General features: G+C 37.6%; 1 protein-coding gene across 9 annotated transcripts in view; it reads right to left on the bottom strand.

Moving 5' to 3' along the window:
* LOC119568406 (E3 ubiquitin-protein ligase HUWE1-like) overlaps positions 1–19,482 on the bottom strand; it is a 47,532-nt gene that overhangs the window by 26,315 nt on the left and 1,735 nt on the right. For all 9 annotated transcript variants that reach the window (XM_037916909.1, XM_037916911.1, XM_037916912.1 and 6 more), the window contains exons 2-20: positions 12,736–12,829; positions 11,801–11,934; positions 11,360–11,441; positions 10,663–10,829; positions 10,218–10,353; positions 8,210–8,464; positions 7,914–8,033; positions 7,631–7,782; positions 7,091–7,355; positions 6,035–6,136; positions 5,227–5,841; positions 4,762–5,031; positions 4,265–4,359; positions 3,626–3,971; positions 3,028–3,471; positions 2,609–2,839; positions 2,181–2,457; positions 1,750–1,991; positions 923–1,372 (exon numbers count right to left, since the gene is read on the bottom strand). In XM_037916909.1, coding sequence (XP_037772837.1) covers positions 923–1,372; positions 1,750–1,991; positions 2,181–2,457; positions 2,609–2,839; positions 3,028–3,471; positions 3,626–3,971; positions 4,265–4,359; positions 4,762–5,031; positions 5,227–5,841; positions 6,035–6,136; positions 7,091–7,355; positions 7,631–7,782; positions 7,914–8,033; positions 8,210–8,464; positions 10,218–10,353; positions 10,663–10,829; positions 11,360–11,441; positions 11,801–11,934; positions 12,736–12,780 — 4,428 coding nt within the window. In that variant the 5' untranslated portion in view covers positions 12,781–12,829. The remainder of the gene's footprint in view (positions 1–922; positions 1,373–1,749; positions 1,992–2,180; positions 2,458–2,608; positions 2,840–3,027; positions 3,472–3,625; positions 3,972–4,264; positions 4,360–4,761; positions 5,032–5,226; positions 5,842–6,034; positions 6,137–7,090; positions 7,356–7,630; positions 7,783–7,913; positions 8,034–8,209; positions 8,465–10,217; positions 10,354–10,662; positions 10,830–11,359; positions 11,442–11,800; positions 11,935–12,735; positions 12,830–19,482) is intronic.

The raw sequence follows: 19,482 nt of genomic DNA, 5'->3' as shown, positions 1-19,482 counted from the left end.
AAAAGACAAAATAGATGGTTTCAGTTATCAGTAATATGAATGAATTTTTCTGTTTTGTTCTCCCTTTAACTAGTCTTGGCATACATTAAAGACTAAAATGTGATATAATATATAGGGCAAAAAAGCTTTGCTAACCAAACCTACACTTGTAAAATAACTGAAGTTCAAAGAAACTTCCTACATTTTACTGCTACATAAAATTGAAAGAAAACTCCTTTCAAGACATATCTATTCTTATAAATAATGGTTGCAAAATCAGGGTTGACGTAACTTTTAGGAATTTACAATAATAAGAAGGTTTCTGCACTGCTCACAGACTACCACATGAGTAGTTACATAAAACTATAGTTAAGAAGATATAAAAAGACGGTAAACTAAATATCACATTAATCCGTTACTGCCAGGTCCCAGCGGCAGGATGGTTGCCAGAAATCACCGGAGTCTATGACACCGAGAGACTTCTAAAACCATCACTGACGGATTAAGAAACTACATGAACTATTTCTAACTCCCTATATGTTCTATTCTGCATACTATTTCCTCAGTTAATGGCCTTTACTTCTTTTTATTTACAAGAGTCAGGCTACAATTATCAGTTTTTCCAATGCCACATTAATCAATTCATGATGAAAAATTCTAACTTGAATAATTCATCAAAAAGGTTTTCCATTCCGTTTTGTCTTTTCCCCTATTTTCTTAAGAGCAAATTATTGTGTACATCATGCTTTATATTTTTCTTAGTTGACACTTTTCAAATGTATAGAAGATATAACTGTCAAAACCCTTCTGTATCAATATATAGTGCAACCTTTTCTTTTCTTTTTTATCTAGTTTCAATAAAGTATCTCATTTTTTCAAATCTCTTAAGGTAAAAAAAGTAAAAATCTGGCCTTGCAGGCAGAGCTCCAGAAAGTGTACTTACCCCAACTGGGTCCATGATCGGATTCATCAACAGGTATTCGGTTGCCTGCTGCAAGGTGTGGCTCTGCGCGATGGCCTCCAGGCATCTCTCTCGTGGGAATCCCATGTCCATGAGTGCCTGCAGCTGTTGCTGGTTCACCTCCGGCTCAGCTGGTGCCTGGCTGACTGGATCCCCGTGATTTGTGATTCCCAGTGCCGCTGCTGCAGCCGCTGCTACTGATGTCGCTGGTGTGCCGGCAGTTGTGGCGGTGGTTGTGGTTGTGGTGGTGGTGGTGCTGCTGGTAGTGGAGGTGCTGGACGTGGTCTCCTTCTCCAAGGCCAGGCGCTCTTGGATGATGGTCTCCCCTTTGAGGACAGAGCACAGGATCACCAACACGGACTCGGAGATCCTCACCCCATACGACTTCAGTGGCTTCTTGTTCCATAACTTCATCACAGCCTCAAAGGCAAGCTGTCAAGAAAGTATTTGCCATGAAGAACATTCTTATTGTCATTGGATTTTAGGGTTAGTAAAAATAGGTGGATTTACTAATAAAGGCCACTCAAGTTTTTAAAACCATAATTCAAAACTAATCATGTGCCTAAAAGCAACAGCTAGTTAAACAGATCTAACATAAATAATATTCAAACTAATCTTGACTTCATACTCTTATTTTCTCATCTCTTTGCAAAAGTAAATATAATGATTTCTAAAAGAGAAAGAAAGAAAGAGTGAGAGAGATGAGAGAGAATCACTGACTGACTAAATGATTGTATAGTCCTACTCCAACTGATCCATCTAAAGACATGCATGAATTCAATGACAACAAGACACATCCTCAACCTCACCTTCTGAATGTGAATTAGGAACTTGAGAGGACTGAATGGCTGGTAGCCTGGCTGGGAAGACTTGGCAGGCAGGGAATGTGGCGAGTCAAGCATGGTCCGGGGATTCACTAATCGCTCCAACAGGAAGAGCCAGGTGTCCAGGAACTCTCCTGTCCCCTCGGGCAGCTCTCCCGAGTCCAGACCGTCCTGTGTCTGCATGGTCCCTCCAGCACTTATGGCCCACTCAAAGGTATCAAAGAAAGCTGTGGGGAGGAGGATTTTTTTTTTAAGAGAATTCACATGTGTTTTCTTACAGTGCAGTGCAAGAGTGATAAAGAATGCAAATTACTAAAGCAGTAAAATTATTCTTAACATTACCCAAGACTTTTCCCAATATATAATAAGAGGTCTTCAAAAATCTTATCTAAATATACTGGTGTATAAAAACCTACCTTTGAGGCCCTGAGAAGTCATGAAGTACTGAAGCATCAGGTGGTACGGCATCTTCTTGTCGTCAAAGAGCATGGGGTTGGTGAACCGCACTGAGCAGATGAGAAAAGTGAGACGGAACTTTGGCAGAGGGGATGCTGGAGGGGGACTCCATGACAGGCCTGCATGAAGGAGATTAGCCAGAGCTGATGCTACAGCTCGTGCTGATGTTGTTGGAGGAGTTAATGGGGCTGCAACCTGCTGGCCTCTCCGCTGTCTCAGGGGAGATCCTACACAGAGCTGAGGGGGGATACAGTTATTAATCACCCTTCACAGGCAAAACAATTTGGCAAAAATCACCAGTTAAACATATATATTAACAATACTTTTCCACTGTTTTGGTCAAAAGAAAGGAAGAGAGAAACAATAAGAACAATTTATAAAGTCTTACCTTGACAAGGAGTCCAAACAACTCTGCAAGAGCCTTTCCTAATCTTGAAGCTGACGACAAGAGTGGCTTGATAAGTTTCATTTGGTGCTGCGTAGCTGCAGACTGCTGCCTCGTTGGGCTGTCTCCACTGGCCCCCTCACCTGATGGGGTGCTAGCCTCTGTTCCCATCTTCACTGTGTCCGTCTCCATAACTTCCATGGCTACGGCTTCACCACGGCTACCCTCTTCACCCTGGTGGGGTTTAAACTGATGTTACAAAAGATGTCTATATAAAAGAAGAGAGAGCAAAACAAGAGAGAGCAAAACTACAATCTGATCTAATCCCGATTTTAACAGAAACATACACACATGTAAATATACATAAATAAACCCACACATTTTTAGTCACAGAGCTAAAGAGAATAAATAAGCAAACTTACTCTTAGGTCTGGGGGAAGCAATTTATCTGTGTCCTCCTTGCCAAAGAGACAGCCAGCTGGCAGAGCGTCATCAGAGCAGAGAGCCAACAGAACAGTCGACTCCCACACCAGTGATGTGTAGAGCTGAGTGAGGCCGGCCAACACCCGCAGACCCAGCTCTGTGCCCCACTGGTTGATGGACACCTGTCGGATTTCTGTCTGGCCAGTGCGACACACATGAACAAGCATCATGATGTAGGCGTGAACTGCACTTAGTGTGTGGAGAAGAGGGGTGGCCTGCGGAAAGGCTGTTGCTTCACCTGGGGTGGGTGCCGAGGCCAGCTCTCTCAAGAGGACAGAACCCCCTGGGGACGGTAAAGGCTGGTGCAAGGGAGCAAGAGCTTCGAGCTTCTCATTCAGACATTGAAGCCCACGCTGCAGGACTCCGCTTTCATGAGCAAGATTCTGAAAGTGATAGAGAGTGGACTAAACTATTCTGAATGAAAGACAATTATCAACTGGACTCCACCACAAAATAATACAATCCAAAATAAGAAAGGTAAAAGGTAAATTCTTTACTTTTTAATAACTTCTCAAACACACACCGTTTCCAACTTACCAGAATAGACTTGCAGACAGAAGCAACTGACTGGCACGCCTGAGATACTGGGAAATCTATTGGAAGGTTCGGCAATCCTAAAATGCCCAGCAGTGGAACAAGGCCCTTTTGTGCAACAAATTCTTTACAGTGGTCATCAGTGGAATTGTTACTTAAAATTGCATCAACAAATTTCATCACATTTAGGACATAATCGACTAATGGAACTGGGCGCTTCTCTCCTGTGGTCGTGTCTGTGGGCGGTACATCTTCCCTTTGCCCCGAAGAAACAGGAGGACCAGTTACTCCTGCTTCTCTCTCCTCTTCTTCCTCTTCCTCTTCATCACTAGAATTATCATTGGTTGTCCTGAGGATAAGAAGAATATGGAAATTAACATTTACTAAAAAAAAAAATAATAATAAAAAAAATAAAAAAATACATATTAGATTTTGTGAAAGCAAGCAACATTTCACACTGCCATTTCTGCAAGTGCATTTAAATTACATTATTTTTTCATACAAAATTAATAATGTAAGATAGTCAACATAACTGACTAATTAAAAGTCACTGCATAAAAAAATAAGTCAAACTAAACTCAACCTGAAGTCAATGTAAATTACATAGGAAAGTAGTCTTCAATGATTTACAGTGATACTAACCGAGATACAGGCGCTGGTGACGCTTCATGCTTAGGTGGCGTCTTCCAGCAGATGTAGTGTGTGTCGCTCCCTAACAGACAAACCTCTTCCAAGAGCTAGAAATATAATAACACTCATAAACATACATATACACAAAACAAACTAAAAGAAAGGTAACAGGATCTTCCCTTCACCCATTTACTGCTGGGTCACATGTATAGCCGTCCTAACAAACCGCTTGATCTGCCAGGTATGGCTATACATGTGGCGTAGAGTGAGAAGATCCGCTACACGTAGCAGACTCCTACTCCCAGCGGCAAGATGGTTACCAGAAATCACCAAAGTCTTTGACTCCCAGAGATTTCTAATACCATCACTGACGGATTAAGAAAACATAAAATTTGTTAATCAATTTGCAGCTAAAGACCATGATATCTTACAAAAAGAATATATGGTAATTAAAAAGCAGGTAAACTGAATGTGAAAAAGCTACAAAGATTTGTTAACACAGTATTTACCTTTACAATGGCTTTCATTGCCTGTGCTTTGAGACTTGGTTGGTGTCTCATGAGCTCATCCATGGCATTGCCAAGGTTGGATGCGGTGTCACCCATAGGGTCTGAGGAACGTCTTCGTCTCATGGCTGGCAGGTAGTCAGGGGAAAGCAGCACCTTGAAGAGTCTCTCAAATGGTTTACATGCGACAAAGGCGGCAAGCCCTCTGGAGTTGAGGCAGAGTGCACTGAATACATTTGGTAGTGAACCTAATACTTCTCTCGTTGCAGGAACCTGTCCAAAGGAAGGAGAGATTGTATATAAGAACAATTTCTATAAGTTCTTGCACATTCAAAACAATGCTTGCTGAACACAAGTTATGTTACCAATTTAGGAAGGGAAAGTACAAGGCTCAAGACTAATAAAACAAATCCAAATAAATAATGATGACAGTAATGACTAAAAACTGTAAATAAACAATTAACTCACATCCTTCACCAGCAATGCATGAAGCACAACATCAGTGAGTCCATTATCTTGTAAAGACGACAGCAAGGACGGCTCCCCAAACACATAGACAGTAACAACATCTGTTGCTAACAAAAACAGTGAGGCACCATAGTACTCTGCATTGCTAATTATGTGCTTGAGGGAGGCAGGGAGAGAACCTTCCATCAGATGTCGCATTGACTCACTAAAGCCAGGTTCTTGAATTGCCTTCTTCAAGAAATTGAGCATTGACTTAATGAGGGCAGCTCTTTGAGGCAAGCAAGACAACCCAGACTTGGATGCTTCACTGTAGTCCGGCCGGGATGCAGCGGGGACGTCCATGGCCGTGGAGGTGCTGGGTCTACTGGCTGAGTAGGTAGGCTGGCTAGGGGTGACCTCTAGATCATTAGTACTATAAGACACAGGAGGTTCTGTAGTGTCCATGGGGGAGTGGGTGGCTGTGTCAGGCACTTCTGTAGACTCTGCAGCATCCTCCGATTCACCTTCGGCTGTGGCTGCCTGCTCTAAGTCTCCTCTACTAGACTCGCTCTCTGCCAATGGCGATGGCAAAGTGATCAGGAATGGCTGCTCCTTACGACATTCGTCAACTTCCACCTGGAGAGTGATGGCTGTGTATTAGACACATGTCACACAACAAAACAAAGAGCAGCATGAAGCACCCACATTAGGAATGAGCAACGAAGAAGTATTCACACCACACTCAAACCATAAATCTAATTGGAAGCAACATAATCTATGCATTTTAAAAATCTGTCATATTGCATGTATACAAATATGGAGAACTCACTTCCAGCCTTTTGATGAAGGCAGTAAGACCACCATGTGTTTGGAAGGCATGCATGTCTAAGTTCGTGATGAGGTCAATTACTCTCACAGCTCGGGTCACAAACTGTAAAAAAATCAGCAAAGGGGGAAGGATTAAAGATCAGGTACACAAGAATCTGCACTGGTATCCCTCTTGATGTTCTTCAGAAGCTTGTCATATCTTTTACTGTTTTAGCAAACTTTGGCCAAATAACAACCAATGATGCAAGGACAGTATCATATTTGCGCAGTGTTTGTCATCATGATGTATGGACGTTTTACTGAAGCATCTAAACTACAAGGTAAGAATATGTTAAGACCACTTAAAGCAAGAGGTTACATAAGACCAACTATAAACAAAAGAGGTTCAATTATCTACTTTTGATGTACAGAGGTAACAATAATCACTAAAACTTTGGAAGATACACATCATCAAATAAACATCATTTTCAAATATTACATAAGAAAGGAATAAAAAAAAATTTATTGTCAAATGAAGTAGAGAAAATAAAAATGAAAAAAAGGAGAGAATAATGGGGGTTCCCTGTACATGTGTGTGGATGTGGAGCATGTAGATGTGTTGAGGGAGGCTGGTATGGTTATAGGTACAAAGACAAAGAGAGAGAGAGAGAGAGAGAGAGAGAGAGAGAGAGAGAGAGAGAGAGAGAGAGAGAGAGAGAGAGAGAGAGAGAGAGAGAGAGAGAGAATGTGTGTGTGTGTGTGTGTGTGTGTGTGTGTGTGTGTGTGTGTGTGTGTGTGTGTGTGTGTGTGTGTGTGTGTGTGTGTGTGTGTGTGTGTGAAGAAGAGAAAGAAAGAAAGAAAGAAAGAAAGAAAGAAAGAAAGAAAGAAAGAAAGAAAGAAAAAGAAAAAAAAAAAAAGAAAGAAAGAAAGAAAGAAAGAAAGAAAGAAAAAGAAAGAAAAAAAAGAAAAAAGAAAGAAAAAGAAAAGAAAGAAAGAAAGAAAAAAAAAACAACAACAGAAAACAGAAAACAATTGGCAAAAAAAATCCTTTAAAGACAGAAAAACAGAGCAAAATTACCGTGATGTGATCGGGTTCGGTGCCCTTCCAATTGACAACCGAGATGAGGGACTCCATCATGCCGCACGACACGAGTGCCTCTCCGCCGGCCTCATAGCTGGCCAGGTGGTAGAGGAATGAGAAGAGGGCCGTGGCCAGGGGGGCAGGGAAGGGGTTAGGCGTAGGGGGGGAAGTTGCAGTCAGGGTGGATATACAAGATCTCACCATAACAGGCAAGAAGCCGTGGTAGGAAGAGGCACCGGTTACATCAATTATGGTGTTTAATCTGTGGGCAAAATGAAGAATAAAGAATAAGTAATAGAAAATACAAGTCTGTAATCTCATACATTGCACAAAATGGAAATTTTTGTTGCATATTCATCGCACAATAGAACAAAATCATAATGACCACCACACCATATGTAAAGCATGAAGACACTTACACTGAAAATTTACACCATGAACATTTTCTTCCTTTCCATAAATAATACAACACAAAGGACAAAGTCATGAACTAATGTCAACAACAGCCCAGAGAGGCAGGCTTGCCATTGCACTCACTTGGGAAAGCTGGGCATGCGATCCAAGTGGATGATGGAGGTGAGGGTACGCAGCGTTGCAGCCTTGATTTCTGTTAGCTTGGTGTCATTAAGCTCCAGAACTTCTACAAATTCATCCAGTAATCCAGAATACAATACTGTATTGGCATTGTCCTGCAAGAATCACTTAAAATTTAAACACTGTAGACAATGAAGACATTTTCATACAGAATAATAATAATAATAATTCATCTAAAAGTCAAGAAATCACATATTACAGAACTCAGAATACACTATCACCTTACCTGAAGTGCATTACAGTACACCAAAACCGACAACGCCTGCAATCTTGCCTGTACGCACTGTAACCTGGTCTCAAACTGTCCAAAACTATGAGCTAATCTTATGTGGGTAAACAGGATCATCTGAAAAAGTGAAGAAATTGGTATCAAGGCAAATAAACACACGAAAACAATCTACACCTACATGTTTTTGCATCCAATACATCACACTTCAGACACACAGACAAAAAGACCGAGAACAGCACAAACACAATCCCACTTTGCTACCCTGATTTCCATGATCAATGAAAAATTCTCACCTGTTTCTCATGAGGCACTTTATAAACTTCTAGCAGTTCCTCCATGACAACTGCTGGAGATTTGCGGATATTTTGCATGTTGTCTATATGAATGGTTATGATAGAACTGTTTGCTCGGGCATTGTTGCTACTGCTGCCGCTGCTGCCTGCTGACTCACTTCCCTGCTGTAACTGTGGCTGAGATTGCTGCTGCTGCTGCTGCTGGTGCTCGCCATAGAATTCGTAGTGTAGAGTTGTAGCGTTATCTGGGAAGCTCTGCAAGTGGGGTGAGAGATGGACTGCATGAGTTATCACACATGAAAATTCTGAAGCTAGTAAAAACATGTATAACTTTCTCTATTATCTTAACCCATAATTGACGGGCAGCATTCATAGTGGCCTGGGCCTCGCTGCCGGGGGCTTATATCGTCGCCAGAGCATGCGCGATCACTCATCCCAAATACCAGCATCCCATTCCGTTTCTTCGTAATACTACGAAGATATGTTGTATTTTCAATTTTCATTATTTTTTACAGTCTCTACTTGCCAAACTTCCTGATAAATCGAGACTGAAGGGTATTTTTGTTGTTATATAGACTCCATAGTTGATCATTATTCGGTCTATAGTCCGAATAAAATAAGCAGTGTGGCATTATGGAGTTGAAATTGTCGGTTTGTTGCATTTTTTTTGTTTGTTGCATGGTAAAAATGAGAAAGTGTTAGAACCGACTTAATCACACTTTCACTGGCAAAAAAATAATCTTTTGCCGTGATTGTAACAAATAAAAACTCATGGCATGTCCATGCATACTCTATGGCATGTGCGTACGTGCCCCCGGCAGATGGTCCCGCCATGCCATGGCATGTACGTACATGCCACCCGTCGGCAATGGGTTAAGGACTCTTGGCTAAATCAAAGAGTGTATATATATATATGTGTGTGTATGTGTATATATATATATATATATATATATATATATATATATATATATATATAATATTATATATTATATTATATATAATATATATATAATATATATAATATATATTATATATATATATATATTATAATATATATATATATATATATTATATATTTATATATATTTATATATTATTATATGTATCATTATATATATTATAATATTATATTATTATAATATATAAATATGATATATATAATATATATAATATAATATATATAATAATATATAATATATATATAGTATGATTTTAGATAATTTATATTAATTATATATATATATAATATATATATATACATATATATATATATATAATTATATATAATTATATTACATTATATATCATGTATATATAATTATATATTATATATACAGTATATAATTATATACATTTAATACTGTATATATATATATATGATATATATATATAATTATATATATATATAATATATATATATTATATTATATATATATATATATATATAATAATATATAATATATATAATATTATATATATATATATATATATATTATAATATATATATATTATATTATATATTTATATATATATATATTATATATATATATCATATAGTATTGTGTGTGTGTGTGTGTGTGTGTGTGTGTGTGTGTGTGTGTGTGTGTGTGTGTGTGTGTGTGTGTTATACGTGCATATATGTGTATATATGTATATAAACATATATACATGTACATATATGTATATATATATTTATGTATATATATGTATACATATGCATATATATATATACATATATATACATATACATACATATATATATACATATATATACATACATATACATAAACATATATATACATACATATACATAAACATATATATACATACATATACATAAACATATATATACATACATATACATAAACATATATATACATACATATACATATACATATATATACATACATATACATATGTATGTATGAATGCACGTCTGTATTGAACATCAAATAATTATTAACATTTCCCAAAATTTATGTATCAACAGGGTGGAGAAATCACTTACAGAAAGAGGAAGATTCTGGCAGCATTGTGCCAAACCAAAGCCATTTTCCTTGCCACCCCATGGCTCGGCCAAATTTATGAGGCGTGTCAACAGTGCCTTTCTAGGGGCTACTGCTAACCGTGTGATAAAATTAGACCTGGAAAAAGGAGAGACAATATCAAGAGGCATTCCTCAACAAGACCCTAAGGCTTACCATCTTGAAGATTAATAGGCCTTGAAAATGCCACAAGGTTATGATGTTTTAACAAGGAAATTACTGGATAAGGGTATAAAAGAGATCTATAATAATAATGATAATAAATAACAATGCTAAAAAATTACTAAAATAATAATAATAATAATAATAATAATAATAATAACAACAATAAAAAATTATAATCATCATAAAAATAACCCTCAAACTCCTATTCCAACCAGGATTCAAGATGACCTTAGCAACACAAACCTTTTGCTAAACATGTAGAGCAGGTTTAGGACAGCCAGGACGATTGTCATGGAAGTGGAGGAGAGGAGGGTGATGAGGTGCTCCACCGAGGAGTAGAGGTGACGTGAAAACGAGTGCTCCACAAGCAGCGTTGTGAAGTGGAGCACCCATACCACCAGCTCCTGGACCTATGGGCAATAAAGATACACATGTGACTTCTATTTTCGTGCTTATAAAAGGGCAAGAACTTAACCCGTTATTGACGGGTCACGTGTAGACACGTCATAGAAAACGGGTCTCACGGACAGGCAAACTTGTACACGCGGCAACGTGCCAGAGAGAGTGGAGTGGGACGTTCGGCTTAAGGCAGCGGACTCCCGCGCCCACTGTCGGGCCGTTGCCACATCTCACTAGATTTTAATTGATTTCAGTGAGTTCTTATGCCCGTCAATAAAAGGTTAAGACACATACGCACACACATACACAGACACTCAATCAAGCATTTCCCCCCATCCTCCCAGCTCCTCACTCACTCTCATCAACTCACTTCCTCACTCGCTTCACAAGATATTAGTTATCCAAGAAAAAACTCACTAACGCTAATGAATTAACTCTCACATTATCCTTATTCCCACTTGCCATTTCCTTTATTCATTCTTTCCTCTATGTATTCCACCAAGCAACTGTTTGAAGCCAAAGACACAGAAAAGAAACTCACATGGTTATTCTGAGGGAGGTCACACGGAAGCACCCATTTGTCTTCATCCTTCTGAGCTGCTTCTTCTAAAATTGTGTCGAATCTGGAAATGAGATTCCTCATTAATCAGTGAATCTAACGTTAGTCTGCTTTTTGAAATTACCATGTCATACATAGATTTGAGTTTCTGTCACCATTTAAAAATTTTCAATAGCTATTTTGAAATACTTTTAAAATGCCACTTCAATGTAATTTTTAACTGTCATTATAATATAATCATGAACTGTCATTTCTGTGTAATTTGAATAACCAGAACTTTGAACGGCAATGTAAATATAATTTTCAACTGCTATTTCAACATAATATCTTACTCTTCATATCTTCAATTGAATATCAATACAATTCTGAACTAGCATTTCAATAGAAGCTTTATTTCAATCAATATCAGAATTCAGCACTCACCTGTCTAGGACATCAATCCAGTGATACAGTTCACATTTTCCGTAACTCCAAGTCTCCACGCTCCGGAGGACTGGGAGAAGCTCCTCATTGCTACAGCTCTGTAGCTTCTCAATCAGCCAACCACAGTCCCCCGGCTGCTCAGGAAAGACAGAGGGTGAATAAGGTATGTATGAAGAAAAGTCGACCGTGTTTGATAAGGAAAGCTTAACTGTAAAAAGGTATGTGCCAAGCTTATGCACATTTAGATAATAATTACTGAATCAAAACCTATATTCAGAGAAATTACAAAACAAATATCAATCATAAAACCAAAGACTAAAACTGAAGACTATTTGTGATGGCTATATTATCGCAATAATCATCCTTTGGGAGGCTGTTCAAAAGCTACAGATAACACTATGAATTCATTACATTTAAAACAAAGTTTATAGCAATATCTTTTAACAGAGTAATGTCTATAATATTTCCAATCTCAGGAGAGGAAAACCTGGCAACTCACCCCCACCCCTTGAGGACAATGATTCGCCAAATTGTTTTTTCTTATTGTAATCAACCTGACTCCTAATACTTGTGCTTATATATGTTCTCATTTTTAAAACTTATATACAATAGTATTATTGTTTTTTATTATAATTTGCTTCCTTCAAGATCAGTTCATCAGTTTTTCTCAAAAACAACTTGGCAAATCATAGGACTGTAGATCCCAGAATGAGGTGCTAGTTTTCCTTTCCTGAAACTAGACAAGTATAGACCTGTTTCCATAACAAAGCAAGACAAATCTGTGTACATCAAACGTCCTATTCCCTTCTTTCTCAAGATTATTCCCTTGCATTACAACTCAGTATTGAATTAAAAAAGCTGGAATTTGATCTGCCTCACTAGCAATTATACAAATGTCAGCTGCAAAAAATTTCCACAAATGGCATTGCACTTACAACTTCAGAGCTGCTTTTCTTCAATTTGGTGCGATCGATCTTCATTTTGGCACAAGTGCCAAATCATTCATTAATTATCCACTGCACATCCAGCCTGCAAGTATAATTAGAAAACATTAACTAACATATATATAAACCTAAATCAAGCACCTAAAATCAGATTTATAACTGCAATATAAAATAAACTGTAATGTATTATTTCTCAAAAGTTCCCTCTGACATCTTAAAAAATAAAGAGAAAATTTCCGGGAGGCTTTTGTCTACAGTGAGCCCACGTGAAAGAACTTCTACCAATGCTATCACTCGCTGTGCTGGAAATAGAAGACCTTTGTCATTCAACTTTCAACCTTTGAATGCTGGCAGTAATGAATTGCCTTCAACTTCTGTCTCTCCTCTCTGCAGGTAACAAAGAATGGAGAGGAGGAGGAGGAGGAGGAGGAGGAGGAGGAGGAGGAGGAGGAGGAGGAGGAGGAGGAGGAGGAGGAGGAGGAGGAGGAGGAGAAATTGAGGGTGGGAAGGGGTCTGATGGGGAGGGGGGAGAGGGAAGGAGGGAGGGAGGGGGAGGGAGGGAGAGGGAGGGAGGGAGAGAGGGAGGGGGGAGGGAGAGAGGGAGAGGAGGGAGGGAGAGAGGGGAGAGAGAGGGAGAGAGAGAGAGAGAGAGAGAGAGAGAGAGAGAGAGAGGAGAGAGAGAGAGGAGAGAGAGAGAGAGAGAGGGGAGAGAGAGAGAGAGAGAGAGAGAGAGAGAGAGAGAGAGAGAGAGAGAGAGAGAAAGAAGAGAGAGAGAGAAGAGAGAAGAGAAAGAAGAGAGAAGAGAGAGAGAAAGAGAGAAGAGAGAGAGAGAAGAGAGAGAGAGAGAGAGAGAAGAAAGAGAGAGAGAGAGAAGAAGAAAGAGAAAGAGAAAAAGATAGAGAGAACACAAAAGAACAAGAAAAAAATAATTCCGATACAACTAAACACAACCAACACAGTGACACCCACACCCACACTGAACCAATCCCTAAAATGTCCCAATCCAAAATCATGTCACATAGAACCTGTAAATAGAAACTTCCTGACTAAGGCAACCAAAGACCAAACCCCATACTTTCAAAACAAGCGTCAAAATCTGTAAACCGTAGCCACATAGCCAGCACCTGAGCCTGCTGCACACTTTTCACATGGATGAATCTACTTGCATGAATTATATAGAACTAAACATGGGAGTGGTTGCTTTGTACAGTGATGCTAAGTTACTATTCAGTCCAAAATCAGATTTCTCTCTAATGGTCTCTTTCTATATAACTTTGATTATTCTACTACAACTAATAATAATTATGATGATGATGACTATGATAATAATAAGAAAAAAACTTATATAATAATAATAATAATAATAATATAACAACAAAACAAACTTCAAGTATAATAGTAGTAGTAGTAGTAGTTGTAATATAACAACAACAACCATAATAATATATGAATATGAATAATATCTGTAATAATAAAAATAACAATATCAATCAGAGCAACAACAAAATGATGGAAGATGATGATAAAAAATGATAAAATAATAGTATTACTATTATTTTATTCATTTTTACTTACAATAACAAAGCTATGATGATTGTTATAATAATAACAATAATAATAATAATGATGATAAAAACAATAAAAATGAAAATGAGAACAATAACAACAATAATAACAACAACAAAAATAACAATACTGACATTGACAAGGTTATTACACTGAATACCAGCAACATTATCTTCAGTACCAATAAAACAACAATAATAAAAAGTGATAAGATCAACAACTATACTAATAGTAATAGTAATAGCAATAGCATTAGTAATAATAATAATAATAATAATAATAATAATAACAATAATTATAATAACAATAATGTTGATAATAATGAAGATAACAATAATAATAATAAGTGCATGAGTAAGAATAACATAAAAAAGCAAAAATAAAAAATCAGTAATAATAATAATGATAATAATAATATAGTAATAATTATAATGCCAAGGCTGCGGTGGCCGAATGGTTGGAGCATCGGACTCAAGACTGTCACGACGCCAATCTGAGCTCGAGGGTTCGAGTCACCGGCCGGCGCGTTGTTCCCTTGGGCAAGGAACTTCACCTCGATTGCCTACCTAGCCACTGGGTGGCCAAGCCATCCCAAGTCAGTGCTGGTCCCAAGCCCGGATAAAATAGAGAATGATTACCTAAAAAAAAAGGTAACACCGGCACTCTCCGTGGAAAGGAACTGGGGACCCTACCACGTACTCACTCCAAGAGCATCACAACATGAAAACTACAATTAAGTATCATGCTGTGACCACGGCGGCTCAGACATGAACCTACCGTTAAAAGAATAATAATAATAATAATAATAATAATAATAATATTAATAATAATAATAATAAACAGAATAACAATAGCAATAATAATGATAATGATGATGATGACGATGATGATAATAGTAATAATAATAATAATAATAATAACAATCAATTATAATAATAATAATAATAATAATAATAATAATTTACAATAATAATTATTATAAAAAAAAAATAAGAAGAAGAATAAAAAAGTAATAATAATAAAATCAATAATAATAACAACAATAAAAATCAGTAATATTAAAAATACCAACAATAAAAAGCAGATATATATTAGTAACAATAGTAAAAATCATATATATGATGACCACAAAATATATCAATGAAAGACATAGATATAGATATAAATATATAGATACAGGATGTAGATAGATATCATCATCAATAACGATATGCTCATGTTTGAGCAGCCGTGGACCTCTCCACCATCCTTCGCCACTCAACTCGATCTTGCGCTTTTCTTTCCACTCGACAGCCCACAAATATCTTTGATATTGTCTCTCAGTCTTGTCTTCGGTTTGCCTCTTCCTCTGTTTCCTATCACCATCCCTGTCAGCAAGTTTTTCTCAATACTTTTACTTCTCATCACATGACCAATAAACTTTAATTTCCTTTTGTTCAAGATGTCAAACAGCCAGTCTTTACAATTTATTTTTCTCATATATATATATATATATATATATATATATATATATATATATATATATATATATATATATATATATATATATATATATATATATATATATATATATGTGTGTGTGTGTGTGCTTGTGCATGTGCGCTTGTATGTGTGCGTGTGTGCTTGTATGTGTGTGTGTGTGCTTGTATGTGTGTGTGTGTGCTTGTATGTGCGTGTGTGCTTGTATGTGTGTGGTGTGTTGTGTGTGTGGGTGTGTGTGTGTGCTTGTTTGTGTGTGTGTGTGTGTTTGTGTGTGTGTGTGTGTGTGCTTGTGTGTTGTGTTTTGTGTGTGCTGTGTGTGTTGTGTGTGTGTGTGTGTGTGTGTGTGGTGTGTGTGTGGGTGTGTTGTGTGTGTGTGTGTGTGTGTGTGCTGTGTGTGTGTGTGTGTGTGGTGTGTTGTGCTTGTGTGTTGTGTGTGCTTGTTGTGTGTGATTGTGTGTGTGTGCTTGTGTGTTGTGTGTGTGTGTGCTTGTTTGTGTGTGCTTGTGTTGTGTGTGTGTGCTTGTGTGTGTGATGTGTGCTTGTGTGTGTGTTGTGTGTGTGCTTGTTGTGTTGCTATGTTGTGTTGTCTTGTGTGTGTGTGTGCTTGTGTGTGTGCTGCTTGTGTGTGTGTGGCTTGTGAGTGTTGCTGTGGTGTGTCTGTATGTGTGTGCTTGTTTGTATGTGTGTGCTTGTTTGTATGTGTGTGTTTGTTTGTATGTGTGTGCTTGTGTATGTATATATATATATATATATATATATATATATATATATATATATATATATATATATATATATATATATATATATATATATATATGTGTGTGTGTGCGTGTGTGTGTGTGTGTGTGTGTGTGTGTGTGTGTGTGTGTGTGTGTGTGTTTTTCTTTATCAGAACTATAATTCAAAATATCCTGCTGTAGTTGATGAGTTGCAGAAAACTTTCTCTGTATTTTCTACGACTTTTATCAAAAACTAATACACATATAAGCTTCTAAAACCACTGCCTGATGTGCACAAACCATAGTAACTCCTTTACCTCTTTGCATTTACAAATGAGAGAAAAAAGTGTATCTAAAGAAAGGAAGTATATTCATATACCTCATAAATCCAAAAGCTTTTACTTGCTGACTTTTGGCAAACATCAACTTGGCCTTTTATTTATGCAAATGCACTTCCTTATTTAATACAATAGCCAACAACAATAAAAATATTACTCTTATGTGTACAAATTTGCTTTTCAAAATGTAAGTTTCTCCTCCTAAAGACAATGGGACTGTACTGTCTAAATCCACTTGAAAATTTCCTTGGGTCTGTGATGGAATGCCTACATTCTAACTCTTTCTACCCCAGGGAACTGGAAACCATAAGCAGTCTCCTCAGAGGAAGACTGCCAAGTCTAATCTAACAGCAGCACAATGTCAAGCAATCAACACAACCTCCACACCTCCTGCATTCCATCAAAGGACAACTAAAGTTAGAGGAGATCTGTTGGCCTTTGCCAGAGCACAAAAGGTGGAGGCTCGTGACAGACCTACAGATGTGGGATGTGGGTCAGTGACAAATGTAAAGGTTTTGCAAATAGGACAGTGGTAAATTTATGGATATTGTGCATGGAGCAATGATAGAAGCAAGGGGTTTATGTAAATATTTCCTGAGAAGGTCCTACATGAGGTAATCAGCCTAGAAAAGAGTGATAATACTCCCACTCAAACTGAACTAGAAGCTAACAATTATGTGATAATAACTTGTTTCCTAATTATTACTTGTACCAAGGCTGTTACTACTGCAAGACAAAAAGTATACATAATGAATCTTCAAACCTAAAACCTGATCTCTGCCATCAAAAGAAATTAAATCTATTACATATATTACTCTTATCCTATGGTAGACAAATATAAAGAACCAAAATAATACTGTTTAAAAATTCTTCGGCTAAAGAAAAGGCCTATTGTCAAGATATTAGAATTTCTGGAGCGAAGTCCACATGGCCGCTAAGAAGCTAATTAAGGAGGAGGGTCCAGGGGGAGGACAAAGCCATTCCTTGAGTGGGGCAGAATACATAGCCTAGTTTTAACACCAAAAGTCCTATGCAAATCAAATATTTATACTTTGGTAAACTTTCCTCAAACCCTACCCTTGTTGAACCAACTGATCAATTTCTTTATTTATTAAAGGTAAAAAAAAAAACATTCTCTAACCCATTCACTTCAGATATGAACTCTGCAAAATTTCATTGATACCAAGTAACTCCTAATCAGATCAAGAGCCTGGATCCCAGCTAATAGGAAGACGCCTTCAGAGCCAGGGTGCAAGTTGGACAATAGCCCCGGCACAGAGCAGTGCGCCCTAATGAACCCCGGCCTCCCCAATTTTAAACTTTATTCAGAACTTTACATTGTCAATAGTTTAGTGTACTTCCCCTTGTGAAGATTTTTACAACTCTACCCTACTCCTCCATCTTAAACTACAAAACTAAATTCTGGAAAAGATTTCAAGCCTCCTACATGCATTTTGGACAAAACAGAGCATGCAGACCTCCCCTGGCAATTCACTGCCAAACAAGGAACCCTTCTAAGCTCTATCTTACCAAAACATATATGATGGAGGTTTGATGGCCTTTGCTGAAGTGGGAAGTATTAAGGCCAAAGCAAATGCACACTTTGTGAATTGATTGTGCACAGCTAGTATAATTATAAGGAAAATGTCACAAACTGAAAGCCATTGCCAATAACTTCAAAATATTTACTAAATTTGCAGATATGAGAGAAATTCCCCAGCTGTAACACTGCCACCACATTTCAGAGAAAAATCTAAGAAGTAATTTGCCCCAAGCCTCACCCCCAATGCAATTCTAACATGTATATTCCAGCAAGACAGAGCTTATAAACCTCAAAGTGACACATTATCAAAAATTTGGTTACTGTTACCAAGAGTGGTGCACAAAGACGGAGGGAAACTGATACTGCCATCTAACAGAGCATAAGAAATAGAGTAATAAACAACTATGGTAGAGCTGCATCAACCTCCAATTTACTGGAAAATGACGAAAATATCTACTGCATATCACCGCTCAGAGACTTGCTGATTTTCAGCGAACATCAACTTCTTGTTTCGGCCTTCTATTTATGCAAATGCAGTTACTTATTTAATACAATAGCCAACAACACTAAGAATATTACTCTTATGTGTGCAAATTTGCTTTTCAAAATGAGACTTTCTCCTCCTAAACACCTCACACAGCCTGAGTTCTTAATGTCACATTTTCTGTAATTTGGCACACAGCACTAATAAAGGAGGGGGGGGGGTGCAGGGGGGGTTTGTTCCCCTGTCTAGGAAATAAATAGAAAGGTAGGAAATGTTGGGTTTGGAATTTTCGGTTCGCATAATACCTTGGTTTCGGGAGTTCATCTCTGGGGGGTGGCGTCACTTTCAGAAACAAATACCAAAAAAATAAATAGTTTGAGTTCTATCTTGTTATCTTACATGTGGCAGAGGTCTGTTAGTTCTTGCCAAAGCACAAGGCATGGTGATTGCTCAACACTATGCTAAAATTACATGGTTCTTCAAGATGTTAGGCCTTTCATTACAATCACAGAATGTTTTGAATGGAACTGGATAGAATACAGACAGTGTAAGATCGAAATATTTGATTTAGAAAACCACAGCAGGTTTCTTATGAACACAACTCAT

Source organism: Penaeus monodon, chromosome 43, assembly GCF_015228065.2.
Source record: "Penaeus monodon isolate SGIC_2016 chromosome 43, NSTDA_Pmon_1, whole genome shotgun sequence".
In the NCBI taxonomy this organism is placed as follows: domain Eukaryota; kingdom Metazoa; phylum Arthropoda; class Malacostraca; order Decapoda; family Penaeidae; genus Penaeus; species Penaeus monodon.
Note: the sequence above shows the minus strand (reverse complement) of the source record. Positions and strands in the feature narration are given on the sequence as shown.